The sequence below is a fragment of the Urocampus carinirostris genome, chromosome 12, assembly GCF_059441175.1.
Source record: "Urocampus carinirostris isolate Australia breed hairy pipefish chromosome 12, RoL_Ucar_1.0, whole genome shotgun sequence".
Lineage (NCBI taxonomy): Eukaryota > Metazoa > Chordata > Actinopteri > Syngnathiformes > Syngnathidae > Urocampus > Urocampus carinirostris.
Genome location: NC_142360.1, coordinates 28483047 through 28506806, shown reverse-complemented (window position 1 = coordinate 28506806; position 23760 = coordinate 28483047). Strand labels below are relative to the sequence as shown.

The 23760-nt window shown below is 39.1% G+C and overlaps 2 protein-coding genes across 2 annotated transcripts; both read right to left on the bottom strand.

The window, feature by feature from the left end:
• Window positions 1-756: 756 nt before the first annotated feature.
• Window positions 757-21816, bottom strand: noc3l (NOC3-like DNA replication regulator). The gene is made up of 21 exons (XM_088349317.1): window positions 21702-21816; window positions 19840-20047; window positions 14003-14111; window positions 13800-13942; window positions 12574-12651; window positions 11923-12053; window positions 11684-11845; window positions 9902-9995; window positions 8466-8641; window positions 8130-8258; window positions 7137-7268; window positions 6696-6776; window positions 6504-6604; window positions 6032-6104; window positions 5893-5956; window positions 4575-4646; window positions 3003-3184; window positions 2809-2937; window positions 1890-1987; window positions 1701-1788; window positions 757-947 (listed from the first exon to the last, which is right to left on the bottom strand). Exons 1-21 carry the CDS (start codon window positions 21708-21710, stop codon window positions 831-833), a joined length of 2376 nt encoding a protein of 791 aa, XP_088205443.1. The 5' UTR covers window positions 21711-21816; the 3' UTR covers window positions 757-830.
• LOC148355416 (uncharacterized) lies at window positions 15902-19769 on the bottom strand. The gene is made up of 2 exons (XM_088349316.1): window positions 18664-19769; window positions 15902-18082 (listed from the first exon to the last, which is right to left on the bottom strand). The coding sequence occupies exons 1-2, from the start codon at window positions 19466-19468 to the stop codon at window positions 16668-16670; spliced, it is 2220 nt and encodes a 739-aa protein (XP_088205442.1). The 5' UTR covers window positions 19469-19769; the 3' UTR covers window positions 15902-16667.
• Window positions 21817-23760: the final 1944 nt, after the last annotated feature.

Sequence of the window (23760 nt, the reverse complement as noted above, 5' to 3'; positions counted from 1 at the left end):
AGTCATGTTTATTTGTATAGCCCTTACAATACACTATTTTCTATAGCATTATTATTATCATCATTATAACGTAAGCCAGTTTTTCTAAGCAGTACATTTTATTATTATTTATTTGGCCTATTCATCCTGAAAGTCATTCACCTCATTTTGTCCATGTTTGACCCCGGAGTGCCATGTCTAATCTCTTTGCATACAGTGTTATACAACGTTAATATCAATGACAATCAAGACAATTGGAATTGTAGTAAATGCTTATTCAATGAGCAAAGAATTGACAGAGAACATATTTTTTCTGAAATTCAACATGTTATAACTTGAAGCTACAGTATAGTGAAATGTAATACTTCAACGTATGTACACCTCTAGGTTCTTCTAGGACAGGGGTCTCCAACGTGATGCAACAGCTGAGGTGCCCCCGGACCTTTCCTGTGCTGGGTTATTGTGGTTTTCTAGCAAAATTATTTTTTCATTGGTTGACTAAGTCTATTTAACCCCATTTTAAGCATTAACCTGGTAATAACATAGTAATAACAAAGTTGACCTTTGCGTTAACTAGTAACAAAAAGTAGCTCTCGTTTTGTTTTCTTCTTCGTTCTTTTTTCTTCCACTTTTTCATTTCTATTTACGTTTTTGTCTTTTTTTGCTTTGTTCTTCCATTTCTGGGTCATTTTGTGCATAATGTTACAATCTGACAAAATGTCCGACCAAAACCCCCCAAAAATCTGCCCACAATCCCAAAAAACGTCCGCTCCAAAATGGCCGAAATTCACCTTTTATTGTGAAAAAGCATTAAATTGTCACAGAACAATCGACCAATCAAAACATGATCGCTAGTGTTTGAGTGCTAACGTGAAGTCAAGCTCCGCCCCCTGACCAGAGTCGAGGGCGTCCTCCACCAATCGCTGCAGGTCGCCATCCAGCAGCGACCAATCGTCTCGAAGGACTTCCTGTAAAAAACCCCAAAACATTTTACTAGTACTTTTTTTTCTAGTATATTGTAGTATTTCTTTAGCATTATTTTTGTAATATAATATTGCTGTTGTAGTATATCTGGGCATTTTTTCTTTTCCAAATAAAAGCAAAATAGAAAATTGGATTCCTTTTTCAAGCAATAAATTAGATGTATGCATTCCTGTAGTATTTTTTTAGTCAATTTGTAGTAGTATTCCTATAGAATTTTTGTTATAAATTGTAGTTGCATTTTTTTAGTATTTCCATTGTAGTTTTTTTCTAGTGTTATTTTAGTTGTCTTTTTTCCTAGTAATTCTGTAGTATTTTAGTGCTACTTCGGTAGTTTTTTCGTTTCAGAATGAAAGCAAATAATACATTAGGTCTCTACTTTCAAGCACTAAGTTTGATATTTAGTTTTTTTTTTTAGCAGTTTTGTTATATTTTTGTAGTAGTATTTCTTTAGCAGTAAGTACTCAAGTAGTATATCTGTAGTATTTTTCCGTTTTAGAATGAAAGCACTACAAAACATTAGGTCCCTGTTTTCAAGCACTAAATAAGTATTTAGTTTTGTAGTAATTTTGTAATGTTTCTGTAGTAGACACACAAAGGGTCATTTGTTTTTGATTAGTAGTACTTTACTATTATATACTCCATTTTTGTTAGCAGGGTTAGATTTAAAATCCTGCCAGGTCGTGATAAAATCATTTACTTCCTTAGCATTTTCCGTTAGCATTGGCGCATTAACTTACCCTTTTCTTTTTTGTGGGCGTGGCCAAGATAGGTGGATTAAAATTCATACCCGCGACATCATAATCGTCAAAAATCTCCACCGGCGACCTGGATGGAATGTTACCGTGGTAACAGGACAAAGCGTTACCCCGGCGACTAGACTGGGCGTTACCGAGGCGATCGATTCCACAAGCAGGCGGGGCTCCCACCTGCGACTGAGCTCCAATGGCAAGGCGGCGTGGCCTTCGCTGGGGGCGCCGCCAATCAGGTGTCTGGCTAACTGCCGCACGATTGGGTGGAAATGTCTCTGTGGGCGGGGCAACAGGTGTGAGATTGAGGGATGGAACGTTGGTGAACGAAATGGCTTGATGGGACGACTCTTGGAAGGGAAGTACTTATTGAAGTGCTGGCTACCTTTGAAACAAAATCTCCTTCCTTGCTCTATCAGTCTTTTTCTTTCTTTCTCTATCCCTTTCTCTGTCTCTCCTCCATCTGCCTGTCTTTCTCCCTTACTCACGCGCTTTCTCTGTCGGTTTTTCCCTTTGTTTTTGTTTTATTTCTGTTTATCTTTCTGTCTTGCTCACTTGCTCTTTTTTCTCTCTTTCAAGTTTGTCTGTATTTTATCTGATATTCTATCCCTTCTTTCTCTCTCTCTTAATCATTATCTTTCTCTCTTTCTGAGGTCAAAGTTAAATAAAAATACTAACATGATACATTTTCATAATGAATAAATTTAGTGCATAATACCTAATAATTAGTGATATATGTATGGTATGGCAGTAGCTCAGCTAGTAGAGCGCTCGTCTTGGGATCAAGAGGTCACAGGTTAGATTCCCGGCTCCTCAGTGTTATGCCAAAATGTTCTTGGGCAAGACACTAAATCCCTAATGCCCAAGATGAGCAGGTAGTTGCCTAACATGGCTGTCGCTGCTATCGCTTAGTTAGTGTGTAAAAAGGAAAGTGTAAAGCACATTGTAAAGCACTTTGTCATCGACTTGAAAAGTGCTACACCATTTACATTTATATCAAAGCAAGAAAACAATCTGAAGTCAATCGGGAGCCGAAAGAGCCGATTCTTTTTCAGGGAGCCAAAGGTGCCACTTCTCTAAGAAGGAGCCCAGCACTCACTTGTAATACGTGAAGCTCCCACAAGGCCGTGTTGTGAGCGTTACAGTGCTCCGGGTGCTCCAGTTCGGGTAGGAAGCGCCCGCTGCCCCGGAACTCGCCGTCCAATAGTATGTCGCATCTGGGGAAGACCTGTCCAGTCACAGAAAATTTACGTCTTTGGCCCCACCCACAAAGAGGCCCAAATAGCCACTCACGTGCAGGATGGCCCTGGCGGCGGCTAGCAGGCCTGCGCTAGCGTGCGCACTAACGTGTAAGCTAGCGGTGCTAAAGCGCTTAAGGAAGGCCGTCGCCCTCTGCAGGCTAACTTGCTTCCTGCGGCACGTAAACATGGCATCCGCGCAGCGCAGCAAAATGGCCACCTCCTTGTCGCTGCCCTCTGGAGGATGGAGGACAAAAGGTTTTTTATGGAATGCTACATCCGTGCTGTTAGCATTTTGCACTTTGCTAGTATAGGGTGAATATTCACAATCAGCACAAAACGGAATATTCCTCTTCTATTACTATGGTAGTCGTTTGGAGGTGTAATACTGTAGAAGTATTTCTGGAGTATTTTTGTACTATTAATGTAGTAGTATTTTTGTAGTATTACTGTACTTGATTTTTTTTGTATTATTGTGATTGAATTAACTATTATTACTGTACTTGTACGTTTGTAGTACAGAGATACAACGTTATCGCAATTAATTGGGACCAGAACTTACTGCGACAGACTGCTGTCACTGTCTTGAACCACGGACAGACTGAAGAGATCTTTGCTTCCTCATGCCATGAGGCCCTTTAATTCCACCAGGCGGAGTAAAGGCCAACATTAAACCACACCCCCTACATTGCATATTACCGTACTTTTATTGCAGTGTGTATTTTATGTAGCACTATTTAAATACTCTATACAACACGCTACAGTGGTTATTAGCACGTCACATTGGGAATTTGTATATTGTATTCCTTTTGCTTTATTATTGTATTGTTCTCAGCGAAGGGATGCTGCTGGAAATGTGAATTTTCCTGCGGGGATGAATAAAGTATCTATTTATCTATCTATCTAAATGAATTTTTGTCGAATCTCGTAGTATTACTGTGCTAGTATTTTTGTAGTATTATTGTACTTGCATATTGTAGTATTTCTGTTTAAGTATTTCAGTTCTACTACAATAGTAGGTGTATTTCATTAGTATTATAGCAGTTGTATTTCTGTAGTGATATTGTAGTTATATTTTTATCCTATTATTGTAGTTGTATTTTTGTACTTTTAGTTGTACTTCTGTAGAATTATTGTCATTCTATTTCTGTAGTATTATTGTAGTAAATGTTTTAAGTATTATTGTTGTATTTATAGTAGTCATTTGTAGTAGTAAAGAAAGGACATTGGGGACAAATCTAGCACAAAAAATGTTTTTATTTGCAGTACTATTTGCCATTATATATATATATATATATATATATATATATATATATATATTGTCATTGTATTTTCACCCTTTTTGTTTGGCAGGCTAGATTCAAAATCTTTTTTGTGGCGCATATGGCACACGAGCCTAGTTTGCACATGCGTGCCCTAAACAAACTACGTTTTTAAAAATGTCAAGATTTAAGAATAACAACAGTATATGAAATGTATACTTTTTTCGTCGATTGCACTCTTTTTCCATTAGCTCAAGAGCAGCAGCTCGTGAAAGGAAATAGATTTCAGCCAAGGAAAACCCGTGCTGCATGTCAGGTGACCAATAGATGGAGGCGCCGCCCCATGAAGGAAATGTAACACCCACCTGCATGCAGATGTGGCAAGATGGCATACAACGAAGAGTAAAAGTTGACTGGGTCCACGTTGAGAACGTCGCCTGACACACACACAAAAAAGAATAGCGTCAATGTTCACACGCCAACATGCTAACACTGCAAAAATCACAGTACAACAAGCTAATATGCTAACATGCCAAAATGCACATGCCCACAAACTAACAGACAACACTAACCGGCACATGGCGATATGCCAACAGCTAACACGCAAAAATCCACACTCCAACAGTCCAACACGCTAGCCTGCACACGCCGACATGCTAATATGTCAAAACACACGCTAACCAAGCGCACACACACAGCAACATCCACACTAACATGCTAACAAACACACTCAACACAGCATCACTAACTTGCACACACCAATAACCCCTCTAACGTGCTAACACACTCACACGCATAGGCCACGTGCTAACACGCACACTCCAATACGCTAACAAGCCAACACATGCCAACGCTAACACGAGAACAAACTAGGGATGCAAAAATTAATCGATAAAATCTATTAAAATAAATGATTTAAAGTGTTAGCAACTAATTCGATCTTCGATTTGTTGTATGACGTGCTTTATGAGCCACCAAGTACGTAAAATCAATGCAAATACTAGTGCACACTATTAAGTTTTGACGCTGGGTGTTGTAGTACGACTTTGGTTTTGCAGAGAGCGCCAAGACTGTTTTTTTTTAAGTTATCTTACGTTTTTTAAAAATCCTAAATATCGAACATTGCATCAGTACAAACAAAATTGGCAGCAAAGATTCAACTTTGCAGTGTTTCACTGCCTCATTATGAAATAAAGTTAAAACATTTCAAGGACACAGAATAAAGTACAGAGAAAAAAAATAAATGAAAAATACATACATTTCTATATTTTTTTATATAATAGAATATTCTGCCGTTTTGTGCACTACTTTGCAATCAATATTAGAATAAAGAGGAGGAAAAATGTTTTCAGAAAATTAAATACATTGATTAATCGAAAAAAATATTTGACCGATTTATTGATTTAGAAATTAATCTTTAGTTGTAGGGCTGCAACTAACACACTTGAACATGTTAACACGCAAATTCGCAAATGCTAACATGCACACGCCAACAAGTACATGCTAACATTAACAAGCCCACACACTCACACGCTAACACTACCCCGCATATGTGAACAGGCCAACATACTAACACGTACACACACAAACACGCCAACGCACACAAACTGGCCAACAAAACACTCCAACACACACGCTAACACGCCAAGAAATACTCTGACACGCTAACACACAAACATTTACCTTGCCCTGATAGAATGGCAAAGACTGTCTGTATGCAGTGAAGTCTTTCACGGACGGTCAGATCCTGCACAACACAGGGCAATCAAATCAATGCGGCCGCTGTTATCGGGCAGACAAAAATGGGCGGAGTCATACTCACTCCTGATTGGAGGAGATTCTGAAGCACGGTCACCAAATCGTCAAAGAACTCCAAGTTGATGCAGTGCGAAAAACTGACCCAAAAAACAAGAACAAAGAGAAACGAGGCTTGGCGTTAAGAAGGTCTATTCATTTTTTTTTCTCATTTTAAGGGACAGTGTGTAATGTTTGACCATGAGATTGTCACTGCAAAACCGTGGGCCAGGAAAAAGTAACTAGACATAAATTGAAAAAAAAAAAAAAAAAAAGCAAAGCTAAAAAAGAAAAAAAGGAAGGACCTTTAGTCTGTTTCTTCTTTTTTTCTATTTATTTTCACTTTTTTTCCCCATTTCACTTTTTCCTCTGTTGTTGATCCATTTTCTTTTCCTTTTTTTCTTTTTGCAGTACTACTATAAAGCGACATCTAGTGGTCAAATATTACACACTGTCCCTTAAAGTACAATTGCATTTGAAAAAAATGGAAAAAGTGTTACCTGGCTAGCCCCTCCAATACAGCAGGAAGTAGTACAGACTTGTGAGCTTTCTTCAAAATGCGAAAGTAGATCAGGAAGACAATGTTTAGGGTCTCCGTGTGCTGCAAAGAAAAACATTTGGACCACAACCACAGTTTAGATCCGGACCAGAACCAGAATTTATATTTTGCAGAAAATAATGAATAAAGTTACCATTTTTATCTTTTTTTCTCTGCTGTCGAATGCATCAGCTTCAAGAAGTTCATGCTGCAGTTTTTCCTCCGCTTTCTTCCACTAAACCACCAATCAGAGAGAGGGGTCTCAATTTGGCAGCCCCGAGGCCAATTTTGGCCCACGAAATGATAGTTTGAGGCCCCCGACTTAACTTGAGAGTTTAAATGGACTGTGTGTTATTAAGAAACTCCTGTTAGCTTAAATTAATGACGGTATTAGCAAGCTAAAAACAAGATTTAGTGACAGAATTTGCAAGCTAACAGCAAGAATTTGCAATAGTATAAACAAGGTAACAGGAAGAATCACTGATAGTATTAGCACGCTAACAGCAAGAATAGGTGATATTATTAAAGAGCTACAATCAAGAATTAGCAATAGTATTAGCGTCAGTATTAGCAACTTTGGCCCTGCCCACTTTACCTTGCGCTGGATACGTGATAGGTTCTTTCTTTTGTCCTGGTTAGTCATTGGTGTGAATCGCGGCGCGATGTCCGTCACGTCTTTTTTTACCAACGCTTCATGAATTCGAATCTTCAGAAGCGTATGCAGCACCTGCTTACAAAAAGTTTGGCTCGTTTCCATGCCGACAGAAGACTCAAAAAGAAGTGCAAAAAAGCCAAAAAGATGACCAAAAAAACAACAACAAAAGCATAACAAAATATGACCCAAAAAAACCCAATCAAATTTATACCAAAATATATTTTAAAAAAAAGACAAAAACAATTCAAAAACTACCAAAATAAAGCAAGAAATGCCCAAATGAATCAAGAGAAACTTAAATAGTAACCAAAAACGACTAAAACATAAGAAAAACAGACCAGAATACAAAAAAACAAAAAGAAAAGGAAAACATAAATAGAAAATATGTAAGTAATAAATTAAGTTACAAAAAACCCAACCAAAATACCACACAAAGCCAACCCAAAAAACACAAAGAACCACCCACAAACTACCAAAATACAAAAAGCAACAAAAACTTTCAAAGAAAATGATGACCAAGATTGAACAAAAACCCTACCCCAAAAAAACAACCAAAATGTAGTAGGAAACAACCAAAATATGACAAAAAAAAGGCTGCGATTAAAAACCACAGCAAAAAGGTAGACCAAACAAATCATTAAAAAAAATGACACAAAAGTACAAAACAGATTAAAATGAGACAAAAAAAACCTGATCAAAAATGTGACCAAAAATGACCAAAATAAGACCAAGATACGTCAAAATCTGCCAAAAATACACCGCGAAATTGATCAAGAAACAACCCAAAAATTACAATAAAACCAGACTAAAAACAACAACAACAACAAAAAAGTAAACTTAAATAAGACCAAACTACCCCTCCCTCAAAAAAAACCAACCACGAAAATACGAAAAAAATTCAGCCAATTACAACAGGAAAGAGGGTGTTTTTACCTCAGGCCCGACGTTGTAGCTGAGACTTTTGACCAATCCCGAGATGACGCGAACTGCGGCCAGGGAAGCCCCGCCCAATTTGTCCTGACTAAACAGATCTGAGAAGGCCCGGCAGCACATACCCGACACCTGGGCGAGATAAAGAGGTCAGATGCCACGATGGGCATGACGCCACCGTGAAAGACATGATGTCGCCATGACAGTCATGACATTGACAGTCGCGATGACCTCATGTTTGGCACGACAACACCATAACGGGCATGCCGGCTTGCATGACGCCGCCACGACCGGCATGACGCCGCCACGACCGGCACGACGCTACCAGTCTTCTCTCACCGTTTTGTCTCGGTCGTTCATGAGCGGGGCGAGTACCACCATGATGTTGTTGTGGAAGTTGAAGTGCGGCATGGCTACCAGCAGTTGGCACAAACAGCGGACCGCCACCTGCGCCAGGCCCAAGAAAACGTCCAGACCCAACGCGCGAACAGGCTTCACGTTATTCTGCTTCCAGTCTGAAAACAAAAGTTGAATATTGGACAAATGCAAAGGAGGCGTTACGGGATGCCCGTTCCTTATTAGTCGGGGCTGGCTGTAAGCACTGTTGGAAATGAGTTGGCCTTTGCAAAGCATTTGTCCCATCTGGAATGAATAGGCCCATTCATTTTCAGTAGGAGGGCTTGGTCTCCATAGTAACCAGAGAAGTTTCCAGTTAATTTTAATCGAAGTTGCCCAAGTGGGTCACTGACCCACATGAAGTGTAGCGATGAGCAAAAGGCATGCTAGCAAGAAGATGCTAACAACTGCATGCTGTCAAATACTGACTGGATGCTAAAAACTTTATAATAATAATAATAATTTCCTTGTATTGTCATTCTGTGTAACAATGTACACAGAACGAAATGTCGATTGCACCTGACCCGTTGTAGCGAGCCGATGCAGCCGCAGCCAACAGAGGGCGCCGCCGACCACTTTTTAAGTCTTAGGAATGCTAACGGCGACATGCTAAATGCTACATGCTAATAAGCAGACGCTAACGAGTAGATGCAAACGATACATGCTTGAATGCTAAAGATTAGATACTAATGGGTAGATGCTAACAACTAAATGCTGATGACCACATGCTAACAAGTAGATGCTAAGGACTACAAGCTAACATGCCAAATTAAAATTAATCATCCCTTTCATTTCGTTATCACTGTGTTATTACTGTAGCTAACGACTGCACGCTAATAAGTAGATGCTAACAAGTAGATGCTAACCACTACATGCCAGAGCCCAACTGTAATAATTGCCGCAGTAATAGTCTAGTTTTGAGTTTTATTGTGCACCGTTTTTGGTTGCGTTGACTATTCTGAACCGTTTACATTGTCACCATTGGCCAACCATGTTAAGGTTCTTTGATTTCCATACCTTTTAGGGCAGATCTCATTTTTACCATTTTTAAAACAATAACTTTCAGGGACGGGCTTTTTCCCGTCCCTGATATTTGGGGTGGGCTTTTCCCCTTAAAGTTTCTTATCTGAAGGACTTTCTCCCTGTTCTCCTTGTAAGTTCAAAATCCATTCATGTCTAGAATGTCAGTTTTTTGACAACATTTCCTGTTTTATAGTTCACTTTTTGTCTTATTTTGATACATTTTCAGTCGTTTTTTGGCGTACTTTGTTCATTTTCAGGGCATTGTGTGTTTTTTTTTTATGGTAGACCTCTGTTGTTTCTTGTCATTTTATGGTCTATATCTTTGTTTTGTTTTTTAACCCCATGCCCTTCGGTACCTTGGATGACCTGCTCCAAATCCTCCAAGTAGAACTTGTACTGACTCAGAAGAACTTCTTCAAACTCACGAAGTTGTTGAGTCTCCTTCTTCACCTGAAATTACAAAATTTGCATTAAAAAAAAAATCAATGATAAAATTTATCCACAACAAATTCCATTAGTGACCATTTTTCCAACAGAGTGAGGCATCTTTACTTGATAACAATCTCTGAGTGATTTATTTTAGAAGTTCCTGTCCCTACAAAATGGAGAAAGGGTTTATTTATGGATTTATGTCTCTACTGACTGAGCACTAAGCCTGATTGCATATTTACTTCATTGTAATCATTAGTATTTTTTTAGTATTGCTGAAGTTGTACATTTTAATATCCCAGTTGTAGTATTTCTACATAATTTTTAAAGTAGTATAAATGGAGTATTGTTTTTGCATTACTAATGTCGTAGTATTACTGTTAGAGTATTTTTGTGATATTACTTTAGATATTACTTTTTAATATCCCTGCAATAGTATTTTGTAATGTTTTAATATGTAAGATTAGTTTTTTACTATTATTGTTATCATTTTGAAGAATTTATGAAGTAGTATTTAAGTAGTAGTATTTTTGTAGTAGGTTTCCGTAGTGCAGTGGTTAGCACAGTCGCCAAAATTTTCGAGACAGGGTGGAACCATATGTTGGCCTGGAGAGGGATGGGCACATCCAGGCTGTAGTTGCCCAAGACACACCACAGATAATTGTGCCCCTATGACCATAGTGGTTAAGGGATCCAACCAACCATTTTAGTGGGATCATTGCAGTTGTATTTTTGTAGAATTACTGTACTTGTAGTTGCCTGTAGTAGTGTTTCTGAATAATTTTGTAGTATTTTTTAAACTTAGATTGTCTAAAGCATTATTTTGGAACTATTAATGGACTAGTATGACTAAAGTGGTATTTTTCAAGTTCTACTGTCCTAGCTTTTTTTTGTCATGTTACTGCAATTGTACTTTTTTAACATCCCTGAAGTAATATTTCCGGAGTAGTAATTTTGTAGTAATTCTGTTGTATTTTTGTTGTATCACTGGAGTTGTGCGTTTTTAATATTCCTGTAACAGTATTTCTGAAATATACTGTAGTATTTCTGGAGTATTACTACTTAGGTAGTACTATTGTTAACATATTTCTGTAGTAGTATTTCTTGAGTACTACTGTTGTATATATTTTTAGTAAATCTGAATCTGTAGTAGTTTTGTACTATTGGTTGGTTGGATCCCTTAACAACAAAGGTCGTAGAGGCACCAATTCCTGTGGCGCGTCTTAGGCAAGTACAGCTTGGGTGTGCCCATCCCTCTCCAGGCCAACATATGTTTCTGCCCGGTCTCAAACGGGGGACCTTTCGCCTCTTGGGCAAATTACTGCAGTAGTATTTTTGCAGAATTACTGCACTTATATTTTTAATACAGCTGTAGTGGTATTTCTGGAGTACAATTTTTGTAATATTACGGTAGTTATATTTTGTAATATGCCTGTAGTAGTAGTAATGTAGTATTTTTGTACTATTTCTGTAGGATTACCAGAGTACTTTTTTGGACAGGACAATTTTTTTTGTACTTTCATACGAATCCGCAGTATGTTCAAAAAAGATGTATTTTTCAAGTGTGCCATTTTATCTTGTGTTCATAACTATTTTGCTAAATTTCAGAAAAAAATACATGTTAATTATCCCATTATTCGTTGAAATGACATCTTCACGGTGTTCTCGTCCCCACACCTTCGCTCGCACCCCTTGGCCCTGTGCTGTACCTTGGCGTCTTTTTCCTTATCGGTGAGCGTTCGTATCTTATATGTGGGAGCCACATCTTTGAAGATTTCCATTAAAGACACCATGACTAGTTTTCGCACTGTCACCGCCACGCTTGGGTCCGCTTCCGCTAACATGGCACGCAGTGTCTTCAGGCATTTTATCTAAACGTGTAGAAAAAAATATTACAAAATAATAACATCTGATGTGGGTGGGAACAGAAAGGGTAGTTGGGGCTGACGTTGTTGGCAGGGTCGGCCATGAGGTCTGATGCTAAACGTGCAATGGTCCACTTCCTGTCTTGGAGCTTGAGCGCCCTCACTTCCTGTTGCTGCTCCAATGTCATTGGTGGGTTGTTCACAAGCTCTGGCCCTGTGGAATAACAAGTCAGACAAAGGTTTTAGCACTTTTGCCTTTGGGTAATTATCCTTTTTCCCCAGAAAGACATTCTTCTTTCCTAAGCAATAAAACGCGGTGAAACTGCCCCAAAAAGCTGACACATTTGAATTTGCAGATTCAGCCTTTTTTTCCAGAAAGACATTTCACTCTACCTGGCAGGAAGAACATTTAGTTTCAATATAATGTCTTCCAGGTAGTTAGTTAGAAGGGTTGACCTTTAAGTGAAAACATGAAATGAGAAGAAAAAAACAAAAACAACAAAACAATTGTTTTGCTGATCTAGCATCTTTGCCAGAAAGACAGTCTACTATCTCAGGATGAACAAGTTCTGCCAGAATCCCAATATTTCACAACCAATCAGGTGGGTCACTTTGGAGGCGAAAATGCCCCCCCAAAACTGACTCTTTTGGTTTTACTGACTCTGCATTTTCTCACCAAAAGACATTCCACTTTTCCAAACCAGAAATAAACCAAACATGAATTTTATGTGTACCGGGTTGAGCCTGCTGCTTGCTTTCCTCTTCTTCTTCTTCCTCTTCTTCTTCTTGGTGGTCAGAATTCTGGGTTACCTCTGCAAAAAAAAGGACAAAAGTTACGTTTCTGTTATGTTTGCTATATGTTGCGGTTCCGGAAAAGTAAGTTTATGTAAAATCACATTATTGTATTGACGCATTTATAGTTGTGTCGCGTTTGCACGTTATTACATTAGGTTACATTTCTGCTGTGCTATGTTTCCGTTATGTTACATTTGCATTATGTTACGTTTGCTTGAGGTCGACCGATTATTGGACGTGCAAATAATCAGCACCGATATTTAGGAATTTGACGGATATCAAAAACACAACCGAAAACAAATCCCAAAAAGTAGCCAATAAAGAGGCCAAAATCAACCTAAAAAACATGACCAAAATAGACAAAAATACGTCAAACAATAATAATATAACTCGAAAAACAATCAAAAACATGACAAGAAATGATCTCAATAATAGGACGAAAAAAAAAAAATGTCAAACGACAAAAACATTATCAAAACACAACCAATAAATGGCCCAAGTGACCCCCAAAATGACAAAAAAAAAAGCGCCCATAAACAAAAAGAATGACTAAAGTAAAATAAAAAACTTTAAATTCCTAAAATTGACCCAAATAGTTATCAAAAATGCTAAACTTTTCTTTCTACATCATCGAAGTCGATGACCGGAGTTTCCTTTAATCCCTAGGGAGCGACGACAAGCGACTGCAATTTAGTTCATTACTGCTTCGACCACTTATACCACAAAAACACATCAGTGTTACAATCTGGCACTACTCTCTACAGTATGGTTTTCCTGGTGCTGTTGTTAGAAATATGAGGCTCACAAATTTTAAACCACATTTGCATTTGTGCTTCTTTTGGCGCAGTGGTAAATATGTGCTGCCTCACCAAGTTGCAGTGACTTATGATTCCTTCCACGAATTTTCCCTTAAAGATTATTTGGTCACAAATTGGTGAGGCTGAGTCCACCTCTTATCAAAAGAATTGTGAAAAGTTTACTGTAGAGTGAAAATAAGAAATACTATTGTAATTTAGAAGTTATGTCCTTTTTTATGAGTATTGAAGATGTTTTGTGCATAATGTTACATTAGTGTCATAATAGTCTGTGGTGTGTGCAGCCCTTTGAGATCTCTTGTGATTAAGGGGTCACAAATAAACATGACTTGACTTAATACTTCATTCACCTGTCCTTACACTCTGTGGAATGAGGCGTGTTTTATCTTTGATTGGCAGCAGGTGGCGCACTTCCTGAGTGGGCATGGCCGCCGCCTTCCTGGGTATCTTCTCATAGCCTTGGACCAACTCAGCCTTGCGCTTCTTGGGCTCACTAGGACATCGCATGGGAATCAGACGTGTGTTACCGTGACGATGGGTGTCGAGATGTTACCGTGACGAAAGGTCCCGGTTGAGGAAGGTCGACATCTGCTGAAGGTCGTCATCTTCCTCCAACATGTCGTCAGGCAAATGCTCCAAAAAGTCAGAGTCCGTCTCCTCCTCTGAAAATAAGAGAGGAGTGTAAGGCCTGGAGGATGTCACAACGGATATGATGACAAAGATGACTGTGACGACGCCATGATGGGAAGTGCTTCTCTTACAATAGAAAGTCTCTGGCCAGGGTTTAATCGGTCACGCCAAAGTCTCCGAAAATTGTTTTAGTATGACAAACATGATAACGCCACGATCAGTGTGATGAGATGACAGACATGATGAAATTATCACGGGCCTGATGACATCATGACATATGTAACGACGCCACGACAAGCGTGATGCTGCCATGACGATGTCAGGATATATGTGATGAGGCCATGTTGGGAACGACAAATTCACAATAAACATGATGATGTCCTGACAACGCCACGATTCGCATGACGACAACGCCATGATGAATGTGACAACGTCATGATGAATGTGACAACGCCACGACAGGCAGGATGATATCACCATGAACGCGATGACGCCATGACGGAGGCAAAGTAAGCATGACGACATCATGACGAAGATGACGCAACGACGGGCATGACCAAGGCAAGGTGGGCATGACAACATCATGACGCCACAACAGACATGAAAGCATTATGACAAAAATGACGATGACGCAACAGCAGGCATTGATGACACCACAAGAGCCATGATGACATCACAAGAGCCATGATGACATCATGTAGATATCTGTGTATTATTTTTTTATTGCAACATCCATTGCAGCCTGGTCACCCTGAAAGGGAGATTACCACATGTGCGGTCCAAAACATTTTCCTCATGTTGAGGTTTTTGAGTTTTTCCTTGCCCTCAGGTTGGTTTCAGATCATGGGATGGTGTAATTATAGTTTGTGCAATAACCTGTGCAGCCCTTTGAGACTCTTTGTGATTAAGGGGTCTACAAATAAAAATGACTTGACATGAACGTTATGACGCCATAACGACGGCACGATGAGTGTGAAGAAGCCACAACAGGCATGATGACACCACAATGATTCTGAAGACACAATGATATTGGTCGTGATTTTGTCATGAAATAGTCACGCTCGTTGTGGAGTCATTGCAAATGTCGCTATGTCATGCCCATTGTGGCGGCTTTACATTTGTCATGAAGTCTTCATATGAGCCTTACTTTCTGTTGTCACGCCTGTCATAGCCCATTGTGGCCTCATCACATTCATTTTGCTGGCGTCATACTCGTCACATTCGTCAACACACCTGCCATGGCGTCATCACGTTCATCATGATGGCGTGACAACATCACAACAAACGCACAGCCGCCACGATAGGCATGACAAGATCAAGACAAACATGATGATGCCACGCGGGCATGATGACATCACAATGAACGTGACGCCAACACAGCAAGCATGACAACATCAGAACTAACGCCATGACAGGATGGATGACATCACAATGATCGTGATGACAGCGCTGCTACAGGCATGAAAAGGACAATGTACGCCATGATGTCACAACGGGCATGACGACATCAAGACAAACATGATGACGCCACGACGGGCATGATATTGCCACGAGCATGACAACATCTCATACCTGCCAACTTTTGAAAGTGAAAAAGCCTAGTAGCTAGGGTCCAGGGGCCGCAGGCCCTGGTCAGGTCCAGGACGATGTCCGGTGGGGGGTTCAGGGGGGTGAAGCCCCCCTGAAGTCAAAGGATTTTTAGCATTTTCAGGGCTTGAAATGCAGCTAAGAAGTAACAAATTTTACATTTTTTTCACAATCACAACCTCATGTTTACAGTCAATTTACCTAAACTGTACTGATGGAAATAATCAAAAGAAAGTTCTTTAAAGCTCAACAATGTATTTAATATAACAAAGTCATAGAAAACCCTCATAGTTTTCTTTTCTTTTCAATATTTGATACAATAAGAAACAAAACATTTAATTTTTTATCATTGAAGTAATATTATTCAGTGTTGGTTCTTGGGTTGGTTTTCAGGTTAGTTTGGAAACTTGTTATTTGAGATATTCCAATATATTTGTGAGTGAATAATTATATAATTGATTTTGATCAGTTTTTATATAAATAAAATAACAACCAGGCCCAACACTGACTAATACTTAAATTTTACATGCAATTTAACTATTGGAAGCAGTTGAAGATAAAACAAAATTTGGCAAACAATAATTAAACTAATTATCTAACTAAGAAAACATTTCACTGGCACATTTCCAAGTGTCACTGCACTGCATACAAGTGTATGTCCATTGAGGCAGTCACTTCTCATCTTAGAAATTCCCAATTTCACTTAACTGACTTCAGCACATATTTAAGCAATAAACAAACTAAAGGCTAAATCTATATATATCATGCAAACAATTTCACTGGCACATTTCTAAGTGTCACTGCTCCATTGAATCAGTCACTTCTCAAAGTGAAGCAAGGCACACCAGAGTCAATTGAACATGCGAGGCCAAAAGATTTTTCTCCGCTGAAAAGCAGATAATAAGAGACTGAAAAGCCATAAACATGCATGGGTTGATTCACTTTAGCAAAATTAATGATATCCAAATGTTCTCCATGTTATACAAGCTACAGCCTAAGCATTATTTGTTTTCCATTGTGCATCGTTTTGATTTTTTCAACTGGTCTTTCGAATGGGTCACACTGTGGCACTTGTATCCAGATGATGTCATCATCATTTTCCTAGTCATCAGGCTGCCAAGCACTTTGGTCGATAGACTTGCCCGGAACTCCGTCTTGTTCTTGTTGACATGACTGAAGATGCGTTCACAGTCTGCGTTGCTGTGATAAATCACCAACACAGACTTGGCCACTTTGAAGAGGGCTCCAAACTTGGCCTTGCCAGTGGCTGGGTCCTTGAGTTTTGAGAGCTCGTTCCACGCTGTGTCCACTCGCTCAGCTTCTGTGATGGCAGGGGTGAGTGGATCGCACTGGTATACGAGGAACTCCTCTTCCAGACTCCTCTTGTCATCCTTGGTCAGGAGGTGAGGGTACCTCTCAGCAAAGAATCTCACCTGGCTGAACTTGCAGTCCTGCCTGTAGCTGATATCCAGCATCCGGGCATTCACCAGAACTTCATCCCCAAAGGGAAATGCGCTGATCATGTAGCTGCATGTGCTGCTGTAGAATGCCCTGACACTGGAAAAGAAAGTGGTGAGGTCACATTCCTTTGCATGTTCAGCCACATAGTCCCTGCAGTTGGTTCCCATGAAGAGATCCTCGTCGTCCTTCTGGTTGGCCCGGTCCTTAAAGTTCACCTTTGTGATGTCACTGGCAGCGATGATGACCTTTGGCTTCATTAAGCACATGATGAGCTTGCTGAACTGAGTCGAGAGCACATGGTGCAAGAGATGCACGCAGGGTTCATCTTTTTGGAGGAAGGTGTTGGTCTCGTTGAAGATTGGCAAGACTGCCATCAAGAAATGGGCATACAACAAAGTGTTCTTGTCACTCATCTTGGTGAGGATAAGGCTGGCTTTGCTGCTGCTGGTCTTGGTGTCATCTTCTTTCTTCTTCTCCTTCACCTTCTTAGACTTGTCCGCCACTTCCTTCTCCTTGAACATGTACCTGGCCAAGTCGAAGGTCTTGGAGGAGTCTGCTTTCTCATCTGTTGCCTGAGGAGCGGCCGTGTCCAGCTTCCTTTTCTTCTCCTCCGACTTCTTCACATCAGGAGTGTAGGGCCTCTTTCTTCCTCTGCTGGATGGCATGCTGGACTTCTTCTCATGACCCACCTCTGCCTCAAAGAACTTGATGAGAGCCGTCCACTGCTGAAGGAGTCGGTCCAAGCAATGCTCCAGGGACAGCCATCTCGTTGACACATGCTTCAGGATCTTGGCCTTGGGTAGACCTTCCTCTTCTTGGAACTGTCGGAGTGCCTGCTTGCGTTTGCTGCTCTTCTCCAAGTAGTAGAACACGTCCACAAGCAGATCATCTAGCTTCACTGGCAATTGCTTCGCCCCTCTCTGAACAGCCAAGTGGATGAGATGGCAGGAACAACCTGCAAATTAATTGCAAAAATTGTAAATGTTCATGGATAAATAGATAATATCCCCAATTCTGGAACATAATCTAAATGCATAAAAACAAGGTTGTCATGGTGTAGTAAAAATTAATACTGTAGTCATAATGTCAAGAGATGTAATGTTGGTGGTAATGGTTAATGCAAGTCCTCATATACCTATGGCTGATGGATTGTAATTTGCTTTAAATCATGTAATTTTAGTAATATTTTATTAAAAACATTATCTGAAGTTTTGATATTTAAAAATTAGGAGTATAAGAAATAACATGACATTTCCTGAAACTACTTTGTAAAACATAACTAATTAATTACATCTATACAAACACACATCTCAAGGTGATTACTATGGGCACATAAAAATAATTAAATGACAAATTTTACTTGAATTAAAATATCTCAATATTATAATTGAAATCAGTACTGTAAAAGAATCTATGGAAAATTGTATTTTCAAGTGATATATTTGATACCATAAATTAATCAGCTTGCAGCGTTTTCGTAATAGGCACATCGATATGAAATAATAATAATTTTGAATAAATTGCATAGTCAATTACCTGCGATGTATGCCGATGGAGATTTTTCTGTGATGAAGGACGCGACTCCTTTCTTGGATCCAAGCATAACAGCGGCGTTGTCGGCAGCAAAACACACTAAATTATCCCAGGGAATGTTGTTCGAGTTCATTTCTTTTTCGATAATCTTAAAAATGTTCTCGCCCGTCGATGCCGTGTTGCATTCTCTCAACGAAAGAAGCACTGACAGAACTTTTCCTGTTTGGTTATCGAAGAATCGTACACAAATTGGATAAAGTTTTACATCGTCGTAGTCTGTACTTCCATCAGTAGACATGCTAAAAGGCGAAGATTTGATGACATCGACGATGCTTTGTGATGATTCTTCACCAAGGCACTGAACGATGTTCGAAGTTTTCGTTCTCCCACAACCATATTTTTTAGCGATCTTAGAATCGGGAAACATTCTCCTGAAAAGCGGTCCCATGTGGTCGGCCATAGCGATTGGAACACCATGTTCAATGATCGCTTCAGTAAATAACACTTCGGCATTTATGACGTCCAAAGAATCGGTTGGGGCGACAAAAAAAGTGGAGATTTTGCCGCTGGAATTACTGTCATTGGCATTTGATTTGTGTTTTTTCGTTCCAACGTGGTCTTTAACGTCGCTAATTCCTCCATGACCCACAGAAAAGTCTTGTCTACACAGTGTGCAGTTCGCGTAATTTTCACCTTTTCTCGATCTGATAATTACTCCAGGGAAAGCTTTGAAATATTCTTCACGAAAGCACTGTAATTTTCGTTTCGGTTTCACAATTTTCTGCACTTTTTCTCCGGTAGATTCCATGATCTATTCAAAGCACCGTGACCTACATCTCGGTTCCTTCTCGCTGCCGATTAAACAATGGCAGTGCTCCAATTGAGCTAAAAATAAACCTCCCGCATGCGCAGACGACTGGCAGTGCCGATAGCCTTTGTTTGAAATGGTACTTCGCGATCTCGCGGTGGAATGTTTTTCGTTCTTTATTTACGATTTTTTTTTTTTTTTTTTTAAGGGGAAAACCGTAGTTTTTGTAATGAAACCGAAACACCGTAGTGGGTTCAAGAAAACCGTACTCATTACGGCAGAACCGTAGTAGTTGGCAGGTATGACATCTCAACAAATATGACGAGAACGACAACCCCAAATGGTCGTGTGTAGGCGTTAATTTCTCTCACCAGGCCTTTTGACGCTGACGTCAAGTGGGCGTGGCACGGCCCTGGCCACCCCTTTGATGGCTCTCGTTATCCTCTTTTGCTGTTTGCGATATTTCTGTTCGCTGTTGTTCCGCTTCAGTTGTCGGTTCTTCAGTTTGTTGTCCAGTTTGGTGGCGCTCGTTTTCAGCACACGCCGAAAAGACGGACGTTTCTTCGACTTTTTCTGACGCTGCCCAAACACAAAAAAACATACTTAAAGTCAACAACACAGCCCACAGTATCATTTACATGTTTTCCCCTCAGCCTGCAGAGCCATCAACATTTTAAAAGACCGATATAATTTCTTCCACCTATCTTTATGTTTACGTTTTCTGTTTTTTTTTTAAATACTAAAAGTAAAAATAACAACTGGTAGTAATTAAGTTGCACCTGAAAGCACCTTGCGGTTTTAGAGCCCCAGTCTGTAATATTTAACCACTAGATGATACTGTTGTCCAATGCAAACAAAAACCAGTGCCATGGTAAGCAACAAAATGGCAGACAAATGTGGCGATGACTTAGAGGTAAAGGACTCCACTACGTAAAAGAACTACAAAACAAATTTCTCAACCTATGGTTTTTATTATAAAAATCAACACTGGTGTGATAATTGATTCATTTTTGCCTAGTATTCAAATCAATGTTTTTTTCCTGAATGATTTTTTTGTACCACTAGAAGGCACTAAATATTACACACTGTACATTGAAAGGATCATTGCATGTCATTTGACCACTATATGTTGTTACATGGTGTAGTGCAGCCCAAACAAGATCTTAAAAGTGTGGGAAAGAATACTAACAAGGAAAACTAAAAGTGACCATAAAGCAACACTTTTCTTCTCATTTTTGCAGGGACACAAAAGAAGAAGAAAAGGGACAAAGAAAAAAAAAAGGAAGAAATAAAAGGAAAACAGCAGAAAATTTTTAAAAAGGGGAGAAAAACAGAAAATAAAGAGGAAAAAAAATCAGTAAATAATAAAGGGTTATGAAGAAAAAGAAAACAGAAGAAAATGGGGGGAATGGAGAAAGGAATGAAAAAATAAGGAGAAAGAGGAAAAAATAATGGCTAAAAAATATAATAAAAGCGAAAAAATGATGAAAAAATAGAAAAGAGAAACAAAAACAGAATACTATGTTGGAAAATATCAAGAAAAAGAAAAGGGATAAAAAGGCAAGAAAAAGGGAGTATGAAGAAAAGAGAAAAAATGAAAAAGGGAAGAAAAACAATGGGGAAAAAAAGAAAAAGAAAAGAAAGAGGGAAAAGGGGGGATTGGAAAGAAAAAATATGAAGGAAAAACAACCTCAAAATACAGAGGAAAATAGTGAGTAAAAGAAAAACAAAGAAAAGAGAAAGTGAAAAAAGAATGAGAAGGACCAAATACAGTTAATAACATACAAAAATAGTAAAAGAGAGGAGAGATGAGGAAAACAAAAAGGTGATAGAAAAAAAACACAAAAAAGGAAAAGAAACATATTCTAAATTTTGAAACTATTTTGAAACCAGAAACTCAGCTAAACTAAAGTTGTTGTGGTTTTTTTTTTGGTAACGCCGTCACCAAGAAGGCGAATAAAACTGACACACACGTTCCCTAACTTAGAACTGAAGAAAATAATCAAATTCACTTTTATTTTATAAAACCTTATCTTCCGAGGCATTTTTACTCGGCTACTGTAGCTAGGGACACCGACACGTGATGTCAGGGAGAAGCCAGTCGTTCCTTTTTGAGGCTTTATGGAACATTTTATAACATTTTCACTTAAGTTTCTTTGTCGACACGCGAACATTTCATTTTTTGAAGAGCTAAAATCTTCTAGATTCTATTTTTCTCGGTCGAAAAACTTACCGGAGCCATTGTTTTGCTTTTCGTGTACTATGAGCGAGAAGTGCCAGTCGTGAGATTTTTCCACGCGTATTTGCCGGAAGTCCCGCCACGACCCGGAAGTGAAAGACTTGAAAAGATTAAAACATCACGTAGAGACGGCGACGCCAGTGGCAGGAAAGCGCAATTGCCACTGCTACAAAAAGACGACGAGAATAATATTACAATACAAATACTACTACAGTGATACAACAGAAAACATTCAAAAATACAGCTATAATAATAATACAAGAATACTACAGAAATTCTACAAAAGATATACCGCAAAAATACAACTAGAATAAATACTACATAAATATTACTACAGGAATACTACTAGAGTAATACAAAATAAATACTAGAGAACTACTACAGTAATACTACAGAAATACTGTAGAGATACTACTAAAGAAACACAAAAAATACTACCAGAGTAATACAACAAAAATACAACTGCAAAAACACTACGGAAATACTCCTACAGAAACTACAAAAATACTACTAGAATAACAATTCACTAATACTACAAAATACAACAGAAATACTACAAAAATACAACTACAGAAATGTTACTAGAGTAATACAAAAGAAGTAATACATAAATACAACTGCATAATTACTAAAGTAATTCTAAACAACCTATGTGGCTGCAGTGGCTCAGGAGGTAGAGCGCTCGTCTTGGGATCAAGAGATCGATTCCCGGCTCCTCCTTGGGTAAGACCCCTAATACCCCCAATAAGCAGGTTAGCGCCTTACATTGCTGCACGGCCGCTATTGGGAAATGTGAAGCACACTGTAAAGTGCTTTGGGAAGTCTAGACTTGAAAAGCGCTATATAAATGCAGATCATTTGATTTCATAAAGAAATACTACTACAGAAATACTGTAAAGATACTACTAAATAAACACAACAAAAATAATACTAGAATATGTAAGGGACATTATGGTCTAAGTGTGCCTTTTATACTATGTTCTACATCTATATTTACTCAATTATTGCGCAGTTGCAATTTCGAGTTTTTTTCCGGAGAGAGTGCCTCCAGGGTCAGGAGGGTGGGTTTCCCAGGCCAAAGGACCTATGTTTCTACAGCTCTGGAGGCTCCCCATCTGTTATCAAACTGGTGCACAGAACTCCTTTAGGCTAACCCAAACAACCCAAGGACAGGAGCATGAGCTTCCCAAGCCAAAGGTCTCTACAACTTGGAGACCACTCATAATTTTCCCTAGACTCCTATCTATGTGCAAACAATAAACAATAAACTTTATTATACTCTCACACCATCTAGCGACCATTATTATACACTGCATTTGAATATGTGATTCCTGCCTAAACCAAATCAGAATGCCCTTACGTGCACGTGTTTTATTCTATCCTCCAATCAGAAATCTATGAAACGATATAAGAAAGAGGCTCATGCTTCAGTCTATGTGATTATTTCATCGCAATCCAAGAATGCGATTTTGTCTTCTTTCAATGTGCTTGCTTTTCTTTAATAAACAAGTTTGATTGTAACGTAAAATTGATTCAATTGATTGATTCAATGCAGCTAAAATGAGGACTAATATGTATATATATATATATTTTCCTCCCCCCATAGGTTCTTACTTATTTTTTCTCGTTTTTCTTTCTTTTTTCTTCTTTTGAGTCTTTTCTGGGGAACGGCGGATGAGTTGTTGGTGCGTCCGTGGCACTGTCCTGAGTTCATGGGATCAAATCCAGCTACCAGCCTTCCTGTGCAGAGTTTGCGTGTTCTCCCTGTGCTTGTGTGGGTTTTGTTAGGAATTAAATATTAAAATGTACCGTTTACCAAATTGTTCGAATTAGTTATCTGACTCCATTAACCAAACACAACCTACATTGACCTAACAATGCACGCTCGTTTTTTGATGGAAAAGATGGACAAGGGACCGGCATTAACACACGGGGGGCAGATTTAATTTCTTAAACTATTTAACTAAGTGAACTCCAACGAATATGGCCAAATTAGCCGAATTAGTGTCGCTCGAATCTCTGTCTAGCCTCCTCTCTTGATCTTCTTCCTTCT

What these genes read in the sequence shown, in the direction of transcription:
- LOC148355416 (XM_088349316.1), bottom strand. Translation starts at nt 19,468, where the DNA reads ATGGAATCTACCGGAGAAAAAGTGCAGAAAATTGTGAAACCGAAACGA. An exon ending in TCCATCGGCATACATCGCAG is followed by an intron (nt 18,083 to 18,663) that starts GTAATTGACTAT and finishes ATTAATTTGCAG; the next exon opens with GTTGTTCCTGCCATCTCATC.
- noc3l (XM_088349317.1), bottom strand. An exon ending in CAAGCAGCAGGCTCAACCCG is followed by an intron (nt 12,054 to 12,573) that starts GTACACATAAAA and finishes GTTATTCCACAG; the next exon opens with GGCCAGAGCTTGTGAACAAC. An exon ending in TGAACGACCGAGACAAAACG is followed by an intron (nt 8,259 to 8,465) that starts GTGAGAGAAGAC and finishes TATCTCGCCCAG; the next exon opens with GTGTCGGGTATGTGCTGCCG.